Here is a 13,051-nt window from a genome sequence, read left to right on the forward strand (position 1 = left end):
TATCTTTAATGGTTATTTTAAGTAAGTCAACATGCTCCTAGACTAATACTTCGAGAATGAAAAGCTAAAAAAAAAAAAAAAAAAAAAAAAAAGAGAGAGAAAAGAAGAAAGAAAAAAATCAACCAGTGGAAAGAATGATGCTCTCTGAGAAAGACACCGTCACCGTGGGTTCAAGACACCTCATCCTGATCCCCCTGTCGAAAGAAAAATTAGCACCTACAAAGACTTTTGTCATCTTCTGGGCCCCCAGTAATAATCCCTGTCCAGTCTCCTTTTGTTTTGGGTAAAAAGCAGGATGTTAACAACAGAATGGACAAGCACATTTCGCCCCTACGACCTGGTGGTTTGTGTTTACGGCCCAGGCTCTGCCAATGTCCAGGAGCTCCCTCCGGTGCATGGGCTCTCCACCTCCACCACCTTTGGTGATGGCTGCTTTACCAGGGCCCCCACCCACCTCTGGTGTCACACGCCTGCAAGCCAACGCCACCCGGCCCACCCTGAGTCACCGCGCACAGGAAGGGGCTTAGGGGTACTTGCCGAATCTAGAAGCATAGTCTGGTCTGGGAACCAAAATAATTTTTTGGTAAACTTTGCAAAAAGATTGAAGCTCGGCATCGAAGGGGCGCTGGGTTGTCCCTACAATCAGAATCCTGTCGTCCGGTTTCAGGAGTCTCAGGATTTTTGGAAGCTGTTTTTTGAGGCGTTTCGGGTCCATCTGGGAGAAAGAGAGAAAGGGGGGAAAATGAGCCCATCTCCAAGGAAAAGGATTAAGGATGGAAGGACACTTACTTGTAGAATGCATGGTGGCTGGCGTTTGTTAGAGCGACCTCAAAGCTCTGGGAATCATGATTCTCAGAGTTCATCCTGGTCGGGGTGGCTTGAATTATAGGCTCTTCCTTTCCTCCACCTCTGGCATTCAGATTTGGAAAGGAGGAAGGAAGGAAGGAAGGAAGGAAGGAAGGAAGGAAGGAAGGACGGACCTGAGTGACCTTTCTAGTACCTCGACCCTAGGAAGGTGGAAGGGAGCTGGCCGGAGCGAGGCCTCTGAACTGTTCCAGGGTGAACCCAAGACAGCCTTTGCTGCTGGCCCTGCCAGTGAGCCTCCAAAGGTCTGGATCTCACGTCTCTGAAAAGCACTTGGTTACAAAAGAGTGTGACACTTCTCTCTGTGAAGCAGTTTGGAAAGAGTTTGAACCTGTATTATTTTAGCCAAGTCTCCGCGCGCTAATGATGGAGAGGAGCAAGATGCGAGGTACCCCAGGGAGGATGACTTCCAGCCTGCGGGGGTCAGATTTGGCCACGTTGCCATGGCAATGCACCAGCTTTCAATTAGCCTGCACTGGCACAGCCTTGTGAGGGGGAGGCGTGGGGAGGAGGAGGACGCTTGGGGTGATGATGGAGAGAGCCTCCGCAGAGGAGCCCCGAGCGCAGCCTTGGCTGCTTTTGCTCTCACTTGGCTCGGGGGCTATTGAGCCAATTAGAATCTGAACGTTGAGCAGGAGGGAAAGAAGCCAGCCCGGCTTTCCTGGAGCAGAGCAGGTCCGAGCTCACCGTGAGTGCCCCGCAGAGACCAGCCCCTGCTGCCCGGCCCAGTGCCTCTGTGTGGCCCTGCACAGCCCAGCTCAGGGATAGCCCTGGAGGCAGGGAGGGCTGGTGACACCAGGGGTCAGGGGTGGGGTGGGGAGCAGGTGTTTGATGAATCCCATGCTCGGGAATAACAGTGAGTGGCAGGGTGTCGGAGCCACCGCTGGCGGGAGGGGTGACGGTGCTGTGGGCGGTTTGCAGAGCCTCTGGGACAAGGATGCCCGTGTGCTACGGAACCGTGTCCCACAGGAGGCCCCTGGTGGACCCAGCAGAGCTGGGAGTCAGGGCTGGGCCCACCAACTGCTCTGCACAGCAGAGGGGGACTTAGATGTGCCCAAGCACCCTGGAGGGCAGGGGTGCCTGGGGGAGCTGCACATGGCTCTGAAGCCCAGGGGGGACCGTTCCGCGTCATGAGGCTGTTGGCCGTGTGTGCCCGCAGCAGTGCTTGGCATCCTTCTTTCTCTTTCCTGTTGACCAGTGAGAAGGCCCAGTTCCACGTCTACATTGACAAGGTGCAGGAGGGAGGCCGGGTGGGAGAGGGCAGGAGCCCTGGGGCCCAGGGGCCGGTAGGAGGAAAGCCCAATGGGAAGTTGCAGAAATGCGGTGACCTCTGGCCCCACCGAGGCAGGAGGCTGGGGGCTTCCGCTGATGTCCAAGGACAAGGCAGGATGTTGACGCTGCATTTCCCACTTCTTATGTCCAGGCTGGTTATGCATCTTCTAGCTGGATGATCCTAGTAGCAGCAGCTGCTGAGGGCTTGCTGTGTTCCAGGTACTTCTGTCTCCACGACAGGGACCTCCCCAGGAGGGGACAGCCCTCCCCTCACTCACAGACGAGAATCTGAGGCCGAGAGAGACCAAGTGACATCCTGAGTCCCAGAGTTAATAAGCAGGACCCTGACTTCCAGACTCTTGCTCCACTCTGCTCGGCTGGGGTCCCCTCCCTCCCGGAGGATATGTGCAGGGGGCTTTTCCCGTCCTGGGAAAGGGCCTATCCCAGTTGAGAGCTGCAAAGGAGGCTTACAATACATATTGATTATTATGATTTTGTGTTATGTCATATTTTATTATTAGATTTATATGATTGTGATATATCCATATCAGTTTTATTGAAGGGGAGTTCACATACTATACAACTCATCTATTTAGACTGTACAATCGAGTGTTTTTTCTTTTTAAAGATTTTATTTATTTATTCATGAGAGACACACAGAGAGAGGCAGAGACACAGGCAGAGGGGGAAGCAGGCTCCACGCAGGGAGCTCAACATGGAACTCGATCCCGGGACCCCAGGATCAGGCCCTGGGCCGAAGGCAGGCGCTCAACCCCTGAGTCACCCAGGAATTCCAATCAAGTGGTTTTTAATATATTCACAGAGTTGTGCAAACATTGCCTCACACTCAATCTTAGAACATTTTCATCACCCCCAGACGACTGTGCCCAGTAGCAGTCCCTGAATGGTACCCCCCAAACTCCTCCTCCAGACTTAGGCAACCAGTTGTCCAGTTTCCATCTCTACGGATTTGTATATTCTGGATATTCCATAGAAATGGGATCACCCAAAATGTGGTACACGTGTGTATGTGCGTATCTGTGGCTTCTTTCATTTCACATAGTATTTTTGGGGGTTCACCTATGTTCATACTTCACTTTTCTTGCTGAACGATGGCCATTGTCCGGATAGGTCACATTTTATGCATCCAATCATCAGCTGATGGGCAGTTGGGTCGTCTCTACTTTTTGCCTGTTCTGAATAGTGCCACCGAACATTTCTCTTGGGCACATGCAGGGGAAATGAGTTGCTCAATCACATAGTTACTTTATGTTTAACCTTTTGGAGAAAAATGTCAGACTACCTTCCAAAGTGGCTGACGTTCATGTTTCCCTACATCTTGTGAATATTTGTTATTACGTGTGTTTCTTTTCTTTTAAAAAAAGATTTATTTATTTTTTCATGAGAGACAGAGAGAGAGAGAGAGAGGCAGAGACACAGGCAGAGGGAGAAGTAGGATCCTCACAGGGAGCCCGTTGTGGGACTCAATCCCGGATCCCAGGATCACACCCTGAGCCGAAGGCAGATGCTCAACCGCTGAGCCACTCAGGCGTCCCCGTGCTTTTCTTTTCTCTTTCTTAAAAATATTTAGCTTTTGGTGTCATATCTAAGACATATTCTTTTGCCTTAAAAAAATGTAGCTACCCTAGTGGATATGAAGGGGTTTGATTTGTGTCCCTCTGATGACCGATGAGGTTCAGTATCTTTTCACGTCTTTATCGGCCATTTGTGATCTTCTTTGGAAAAATGCATATTCAGATCCTTTGTCTATTTTTTTAACTGGGTCATTTGTCTTTATATTATTGAGTTGTAGGAGTTCTTTATATGTTCTAGATACAAGTCCCTTATCGATCTATGATTTGCAAGTATTTTCTTCCATTCTATGGGTCATCTTTCCACTGTCTTGATGATGTCCTTTACAGCAAAGAAATTTTTAGTTTTTATATGGTGCAACTTATTTTTTCTTTGTGTCATATCTAAGACATTCTTGCTTTATTTAAGGCCACAAAGATTTATGCTTCTATTTTCTTCTAAGGGTTTTAGAGTTTTAGCTCTTGTAGGTCTTTGGTGCCTTAGGGGTTGATTTTTGAATACTGTGTGACGTAGGGGCCCAAGTTTATTCTTTTGGCTATCCAATTGTCCCAGCATCATTTTTTGAAAATATTATATTGTCAAAAAGTCAATTGACGGTAAACGTAAGGGTTTATTTCTGGACTTTAATTCTATTCTGTTGATCTATATGTCTCTTCTTATGCCAGCACCACACTGTCCTGATTGCTGCAGCTTTGTGGTAAGTTTTGGGATTGGGAAGCTTAAGTACCTTGATTCTGTTCTTCTTTTTCAAGATTGTTTTGGCTCTTGAAGTTTCCTTGAATTTTTGTATGAATTTTAAGATGAGCTTGTCAATTTCTGCCAGTTAAGCCAGAGGGTAGTTCGATGAGAATTACACTGAATCTGTAGGTCAGTTTGGGAATTCTTGCCATTTTAACAATATTAAGATACTTTCAAGATACTTGATGTATCTTTCCATTTTTTTAGGTCTTTTTTCAACAACGTTTCTGTATTTTTCAGAGTAGAAATCCTGTACTTCCTTTGTTAAATTTATTCCTAACTATTTTTTTCGGTGTTATTATAAATGGTTGTTTAATTTTAATTTTTGATTTTTCATTGCAACTGTATAGAAATAAATTGCCTTTTGGTTATTGATTTTGTATTTTGCAACATTGCTGAACTTATTTATTAGTTCTAATGCTTTTTTAGTAGATTCCTTAGGATTTTCTGTATCTAAGATCATACCATCTGCAAATACAAATAGTTTTACTTCTTTTTTGCCAACATGGATACCTTTTATTTCATTTTTCCCCCTAATTATACCTCCAGTATAATGCTGGAGAGAAGAGGTGATGTTAAGGGAGAAGCATACTTTATCAATAAGTATGATGTTAGCAGTGGACTTTTTTGTATTTGTCCTTTATCAGGTGGAGGAAGTTCCCTTCTGTTCCTATGTTTTTGAGTCTTTTATTATGAGAGGGTGTTGGATTTTGTCAATGCTTTTTCTGCATGTATTGAGATGGTTTGGTTTTTGTCTTTTCTTCCAATGATATAGTAGTATATCACATTAATTGATTTTTGGATGTTAAACCCGGGGTAAATCCCACTTGGTCATGGTGTATAATCCTTTTTCTATATTGTTGGATTCGGTTTAGAGAAGACTTATTATAATGTAATTCACAGCAGAGGGAGAGATGGAATTTTTACAGCAAAATAAATCCCGGAGGCTGGGCCCGAGGCCAGACCACCAGGCATCTTCCTATCATTTCCGCCTGCACCCACAGGAATGTGGAGCCTGCTCCAGCTCCACCAGGAGGAAGCAATGGCCCTGCATGATTCCACCCAGGAGAACAGAGGAGCTTAAAAGAGGGGAAAGCACAGGAGAGGGATGATAGAATGAGAGTTCCTGGAATCCTAGAAACAGATAGCTCTGACAATGAGGATGAAGACCTGCTCATGAAAGGGCTGCTCCTTAATCCCCACCCTAAGTCTTTTTAGAAACCTGCCATCTCTCAGATGCAGACACTGGGCTGTCCTGGGACAGGGAGGGGCATTTGCTGGCACTTTATTTTTTATTTTTATTTTATTTAAAAATTATTAATTTATTTGTGAGAGACAGAGAGAGAGAGAGAGAGAGAGAGAAAGAGAGAGAGAGGGAGGTAGAGCCAGAGGAAGAAGCAAGTTTCTTGTGGAGAAAGGAGCCCACTGTGGGACTCGATCCCACGACCTTGGGATCAGGACCTGAGCCAAAGGCAGAGGCTTAACCGTCTGGGCCACCCAGGGGCCTGGGACTTTTCTTTAATACTGAACTTAACCTGGGGGTCAGCCTATGTGCAAACTCCCTCCCCTCCTCATCAAAGAAAAGAAAAGCCCAAGAAAAGAAAAGCCCTCCATAATAACAGGTAGATGATATGGCAAATGTTAAAATGCATAGATTTTGATACAGATATATTTTATCGCAGTCTTGGCTTTGCTCTTAACAGCTGTGTGACTTTGAATAGATTGCTCAATTTCTCTGAACCTGAGTCCCTACATCTGAGAAATGGGGATAATCATGGAGCCTAACTTACAGGGACGCTGTGAGGACTGCACGGCATAATGTGCATAATGTGCTTACTAATAAGCTTAGTAAGGGATAATTGGTGTTTTAGTCTGAAATACAAGTGCTGGTGGGAAACGATGTCAGTTTTGCCCTATTGAGGACACAGGTTTTTAAAAGGAAGAGACAGAAAAACTGGGGGCTTTGCAATTGAGAGGAAACTAGCAATTTGCCAACAGAGCTCAAAATGACTGTGTATAAAGCTCCCATGAGTTTCCATTGTATTAGATGATAGTTCTTCATCTGCTTAGCTCTGAGAAGATGCCTTCTAGGTGCCATGCCCCTTGAAGGAAGCCCTCTGCTGAGATCCTAGGAGAAGAGACCTCATAGGAATGTCTATACCTGTGCCAGGAAATAATCCACTGCACTTAGGTGAGGCTTGGAGAGTTTGGTGATATTTGGGGCTCTTTTTACCAGAGTGAATCCAAAGCCCTCTGATGAAGAGTGGTTATTTCAAATAAAATCAACCTTTTGAAAATGCAGGAGCAGCAGCAGTTTGGGTAGCGGGTAGTGAGGGAGAGGAGTCTGGGCAGGCTTTGCAGCAGGGTGCGGGAGGTTCCCACGGATGCTTGCATCTGAGCCTCTGGGAGAGCATTGGGCTGGGGATGGAGTGAGGCAGTCGTTGGTTTGGGTGTGATTTTTCTTGACATGAGATGGTGCCCAATGAGGGCAAGGAGATAGAACTGGGCCATGGGCCTGGGATGGAAACACAGAAGACACAGAATGAGACACCGAAGAAGACACGGAAGGAGGAGACTCAGAGAAAAGTGTTGGTGGGGGTACGAGGCGGCCAGGGCTACGGAAGCTAAGGGAAGAGGGTTTTACAGAATGGTGGAATGTATCCATCTTGAACACGGCATAAAGGAAGAGCAAGGGAACCAAAGTGTTTGTTGGAAAAACGGATGTCAAAGAAAAACTTCTTGAGGGCAGTCTCCATGGCGTTGGAGGGCAGCAAACAGACGGTGGCGGGTTGCGGAGTGAGTGAGGGTGGTGAGAATAGACCGGTCTTTTTTAGACGTTTGCTGGAGAACAAGGCAGGTGGTGGGTGACTGGGATGTGCAGGGTGCGCGTGGGAGCTGCCCAAAGGCTGGTGGAAGGAGGACTGATCCCAGGGCCACTCTGCCTGGTGAGAGACAAGCTTGCGCGGTCCGAGCCCATCCCCGCAGCCGAGTTGCCATGGTGACGGCGGCGTGGCCTGCTGGTTCAGAGGCAGATGGTGTTGCTACCTGCATGTCCCTAAGTGGCAGGGACACCTGGACTTAATTAGCCTGTTTGGATAACAAATGTTGATCCTGGGCCGCAGCCAGGGTGCCATCCTTGCTGCTGGTGAGGTGGAGTCCCAGGAGGAGGGGATGAAAAGAGAAGGCAGGTCCGTTCCATCAGCGCTCCCCTGCACTCGGGCGCCCCCGGCTCCAGCTCAGAGCCCCCCCCTCCCCCCGTTATGCACGAGACCCTGGCGCCCATCCGGCACGCCAGCCACAGTCACTTGGCCACCTCCACGGCCACCGCCCCTGCGGCTGGTCCCGCCAGGCCCCGCACAACAGTGTTATTGCGGGCAGTTTCCAATTAGCGCTTAGCATCCACGCGGCCACTTCCAGCTGCTGTTCTGAGGCGGCCCCGCAAAACCCCGCTGCACCAGCACCAACAAAGCAAGAGCTTCCCGCGTGGGGGCCCCCCGTGATGTCGGGAAGGCTCCTGCTGGATGGAGGAACGAAGGGTAATGGTGCAGAAAATGCAGCCGCCGCCTGTCTGGTCTCATTCTTTGCTGTCTTCGCGTCGTCCCCAAACAGCTGACTGGCTGTTGGAGCCGCAGACGGTGGGGAGGGTGGCCCTGCTCCCAGGAGGACGAGAAGGGGAGGGGCCCGGGCCTGGGTGGGGCCCGCGGGGGGCTTGGCGGTTCCCCAGAGTCTAGAGGTGAAGGGTTTCTCGGGGTGTTGAGGACGACCGGAGGGGAAGTGGGCAGTGGTGCAGGAATTCTGGAGCAGGGCGCCCGGGCTTTGCGATCGGAGGCCCCACGGGCAGTTCGCAGGACGTGGTTTGGAGCGGCCGGGGGCTGATGAGGTGCGGTGGCTGGAAGCCCGCGGGAGGGTGGACTGGCAATGCCTCCGCACGGGGGGGCTGGGCCTCTGCATTCAGACAAACCTGTTTCTGGGTCCCCGCACTTTCCCCGGCCTGCTGAGGCTCTCTTGCCGCCTTTGTGCTCTTGTGCAAAACGGGGGAAGAACTGGCTCCTTCCACCAGTTGCTGGGAGCTTCCCCGACATAGGAGTCGTGCCCCTGGGAACCTCTTCTTCTGTTCCCAGCCGTCCTGGGTGTGGGGCCTGGGGTCCCTGCCCCCGGGAGCTCAGCTCCCCAAGATCCGTAGACATCACGGCCAGTCTGGACTTCTCTCTTGCTTTGCTGCTCAGGACGGGGTGATCCTCGTACATTTTACCACCTTGGGAGCCTTAACCTAAAGGATGAGGCATCGAGGGGGGAGTAAGTCACTGTGAGGGAGGCGTTTGTTTCAGGGGGAGATTCCGGGACCCCTCACATGCGGGGTGCTGCTTGTGTTGTAGCTCTGGGTGGTGGACATGGTAGCAGGTATGGACTTTCTTCTCTGTGCCTCAGTGCCTTTGGGGTCGTGGAGCCTTTGGGACAGAGGCTGGAGCAGGGGAGGGGGAAGGCTGTTGGCTTTCCCTGGGGTGGCCAGTGCTCAAGGCAGCTCTGGCCCTGGCAGCTGAGGGACCTGGTAGGGGCATAAGTCAGAGGCTGAGAGTGGGGAGGGAGGGCAGAGCTGGGTCCGCCCTGGCCCCAGATTCCCAGGAAGGCAGGCCCAGGACATGGGGGGAGAGTGGGGACCACGTTCCCATGTACAGCTGGGGGATGTGCACAGCGATCCCCCCTCACCTCGGCACTCTCCTCCTACGGCCCTGTTTGTGCCTGGGATGGCTCGGGCCATCCCAGCCGGCCCTGGGGATGTTAGGGGACCCGAGGACCCCTCTGCTTGTTGTCCCTCTGGACTTCTGGGACTCAGCTGAGGGTGTGATTCCTGCGCGTTAGCACAGTTAGGTCCCCCCGCAGATGACGGGCTCTTCGAATGCAGAGCTGGACAGGAGAGAGATCCGATTCGTCCACTGCAAAGTCTCTGCCATCAAAGGCCTTAATTTCTTGCTGGAGGAACATGCATCCGGGGCCCTGCAGGAACCGGAGCGTGGGCTGAGGCTCTTGGAATCAGCAGTAGTGGGGGGGGTTCAGGCGGTGTGGGAGGTGGCTGCTGAGCCCGTGTGTCATTCAGGCCATCGGCCCTTCCCCCGGGGCTCCTCTGGCTTCTCTTACACACCAGCTTTCCCATTCGCCTTGTTCCGCACGGATTCAGGTGTGCAGAGGACTGCTGAGAGCAAAGCCACAGCCCGCGGGGTGGGGGCGCGGGGTCACGGCCGAGAGCGCTGGGGCGCCCCGTAAACTGTAGGCTGCACTCTCTGGAGCCCTGTAACGACGTAGCCAAGGAAGTGGCTGCTCAGAGAGCTTAGGATACTTGCTCACAGACACACAGGATGAATGAACGAGCCCCAAGTCCCGGCTCCTAGCTCCCCAGGCTGATGCCCAGTGCGGGCGTGCGGAGCCCTTGCCCGTTATCTGACGACGTTGGGTGAGTGACACCTGGCACGACACTCGCCCTGCACGTCTCTGGAGGTCTCTGAGCCGGCTCATTGATAGGAACCCCTGCCTTCTGTGTTCACGGATGTGCGGCAGCGTGGCCAGCAGAGGGAGCGAACTCCCAGATTCCCAGGATTTAATAGTGAATGAGCCCTCTTAAGAGTTTCTGAAATGACAGGGCAATCAAGGCTCATTTGGGGGAAGAAAAGACGGAGCTTTCATTCTTTATCCAAATCATCTCTACCTGCTAAAAATGATGTATAATACATAAGCATCGAAAGTGATTAAAATCCTTATGAATTTAATCAGAAATTCACAGTTAACCACTATTTGCTTTGGTGCAAATTGATGTGGAATAACAATCATGTGTATCTGCAATTTTTTTTTTAACTTGTGGGAAATTTGCTGGTGATTTGTTGGGGGGGGGAAGTTCGGGGGGAGGAGGGTTCTTCTAAAGGAGAGAAACAGAGGAAGGAAGGAAGGAAGGAGTTGAGAGCGGGCTCCCTGGGGGCCCCAAACGCAGGCACTTAGCAGTTCTGTCAAAGGTCTTTGTTCATAAATTTCAGGCCTTTGCTATTTATTATTATGAACAATAGGAAATCCTAATAATAACTCCTATGTGTGCCATTTGCTTCAACCAAGCCAAATTCTCTGAATTGTTTCTTACCTCTGAGTCACATGCATGGTCCAAAGCTTCTCTTCCCCCCACCGCTTCTTCCATACTTTCCTTCATTTTTTCCCCTAAATTATTCCTCGTAAAATCAGACCACTGACGGGTTTCAAATACAGACGTGTACACAGCACGAGACGGCTGCCCCTTCACTCCCTTCCTCCCTTCAAGAGGACGTTCTTGGAAAGTGGAGACAGTCCCTGGTAAGAGTCCCCGCGGGGGAAAGAAAAGGTCGAGTGAAGAAAGATCTAGAAGCCTCACCGTCCTTTCTGCACTGGGGACTTTCTTGTAGAAGGTTTTCTCTGTGTCTCCGATCCAGACCACGGAGGGCTGGAGCTCGCGGGCCACCTGCCGGGAAGAGAGCCTTGGCTGTGAATGCATGTGTATGTGTCTCCGGTCCCCAACCAACAGCAGGGTGTGGTGGCCCCCCGCCCCCGACGCGGCTCCCCGGGGTGGCCGGGGGCTGGGGGGGCTCCGCTGCACCAGCAGGGCCGGGGCGCCACCTGCCTCCCCTCCCACCTCCCACGCGGGACACACGCCAGGGCCGCACATTCTGCTCTAGGACCCGGAGCCTCGAGTCAGGGTGGCTTGAAATAAACCGATGGTTCTCCGCTGCAAACACACGGGCACTGGGGCCTCGAGTTTTAATTACAGCCTACTTGCTGCTCCCAGGTTCATTCAGACTCGCTCATCAGGAGGGAGGCTGTGTCAGCTCAAGGGCCCCCGCGATGCCATTTGTTCACCTCCGTGGGGCTGTGCTTTGTGGCGGAGGTTTTGCCTGGGAGGTGGCTCTGAGCCTCCCCCCGCAGCAGCAGGCAGGGCTTCGCGACGGCGCTGGGACTTACCGTGGGCCCGTGAATAATTGCCACGCGCCGAACAATCTCTTCAAAGTGCCCGCAGGATAGCAAAGTTCGGGTATTTTTGCAACAATTTGTGCTTTGTGCAAAATTGTGATGGATCAAAGCCGTCTCCGGTCACAGCAAATATAGTGTTATGTACTCCTATTTTTATCTTTCTTAAAACATCATTAAGGCAGCAGGTGTGAGTCGTAACCAAGATAGGTGTTTAATAAATGGTGGAAAAATCGCCGGGGGCACTGTGGCCATGGCTGTTTCCCCAGCATCACGTACCAGGGGGAGCAGATTGCACACGCTTAAAGACAGGCGTGCATGGAACTCAATCCGGGTGCCTGGCTGTGTGCCTTCCCCGTCTCACACTCACCAGCATGTCCAGGAAGGAAGCAGGACGAGCCGACCACTGTTTGGTAGGCCTTTAGTTTTCATTTTTTAAAAAGATTTTTAAAAAATTTTTATTTATTTGAGAGAGATGAAGCATGAGCAGGGGGGAGAGGGAGAGGGAGAAGGAGAGGGAGAGGGAGAGGGAGAGGAGAGGGAGAGGGAGAGGAGAGGAGAGGAGAGGAGAGGGAGAGGGAGAGGGAGAGGGAGAGGGAGAGGGAGAGGAGAGGGAGAGGAGAGGGAGAGGGAGAGGGAGAGGGAGAGGGAGAGGGAGAGGGAGAGGGAGAGGGAGAGGGAGAGGGAGGCTCCCCCCCTGAGCCAGGAGCCTGAGGTGGGACTCGATCCCAGGACCCCAGGATCGTGACCTGAGCCCACGGCAGATGCTTCACCGACTGAGCCCCTCAGGTGCCACAGGCCTCTAGTTTTTAGACACAGAGCCATAGAGTTTAAGAATCTAGAATCGCAAATTGTGATCTCAATTCCCAGGCGGCGTGGCCGGGTGTGAGTTGGGGAGCAGCCATGTGCCTGGCCAGGGCCTCATGGGTTGCACAAGGCCGACAGGGACGCGGCCCGTCCTCCCCTTGCTGATGACTCAGTCACGCCACGGCCCCGGCAGCAGGTGCCACTCTGCTCAACCGGGACCACGGACGGCAAAACTTGGCAGAGGGACGCGAAGCGAGCTGTCCACCCGCACGCAGCTGGGGAAGGGGCAGGAGCGGGAGGCGCCGTGGGGCTGCAGCTGCAGAGTCTTCGGGAAGCTCGACCGACACCCGCAGGTGCCCCCTGTCCTGGAGCCACACCCTTGGGCGCCCCCCGGGGCAGCTGCTCCTTCTCTGGGCCCCGGGCTGTGGGCCCCTGACTCCGCTGCCTGGCAGGCCTGCTGCGTGGGGCCACAGGGCGGGCTCCCCCGGCCACTGTTGAGCTCCTGGAAGCCCAAAGCGTCCCTACTTCCAGCCCCCGAGGAGAATAAGAAAACGAGATGCGGGCTTCTGAGTTCTTAGGAAAGAGACACTTGATCATGACAAAGGCACAGTCTTACTCTCCCCGCTCCCTCTTAAAACAGATCGCAGCTTCAGGGCAGGAGGGCGCCGCAGGACGGTCCTTACAGAGACCAGCGTCGTCTGCGGTCCTGGGCCAGTCGTGCGGCGGCGAGAGCAGCGGGCCTCGGTGTCCCCCCCACCCTGTCTGTCCCGTGTCCGCGCGGCCAGCGGGAGCTTTCCCA

The 13,051-nt window shown here is 52.2% G+C and overlaps 1 protein-coding gene across 1 annotated transcript in view; it reads right to left on the reverse strand.

The window, feature by feature from the left end:
* Nucleotides 1-13,051, reverse strand: part of IQCA1 (IQ motif containing with AAA domain 1) — a 146,546-nt gene that overhangs the window by 12,069 nt on the left and 121,426 nt on the right. Inside the window, exons 16-17 of the mRNA XM_038574286.1 lie at nucleotides 10,856-10,942; nucleotides 538-715 (exon numbers count right to left, since the gene is read on the reverse strand). Coding sequence (XP_038430214.1) covers nucleotides 538-715; nucleotides 10,856-10,942 — 265 coding nt within the window. The remainder of the gene's footprint in view (nucleotides 1-537; nucleotides 716-10,855; nucleotides 10,943-13,051) is intronic.

The sequence above is a fragment of the Canis lupus genome, chromosome 25 (assembly GCF_011100685.1).
Source record: "Canis lupus familiaris isolate Mischka breed German Shepherd chromosome 25, alternate assembly UU_Cfam_GSD_1.0, whole genome shotgun sequence".
Classification (NCBI taxonomy): domain Eukaryota; kingdom Metazoa; phylum Chordata; class Mammalia; order Carnivora; family Canidae; genus Canis; species Canis lupus.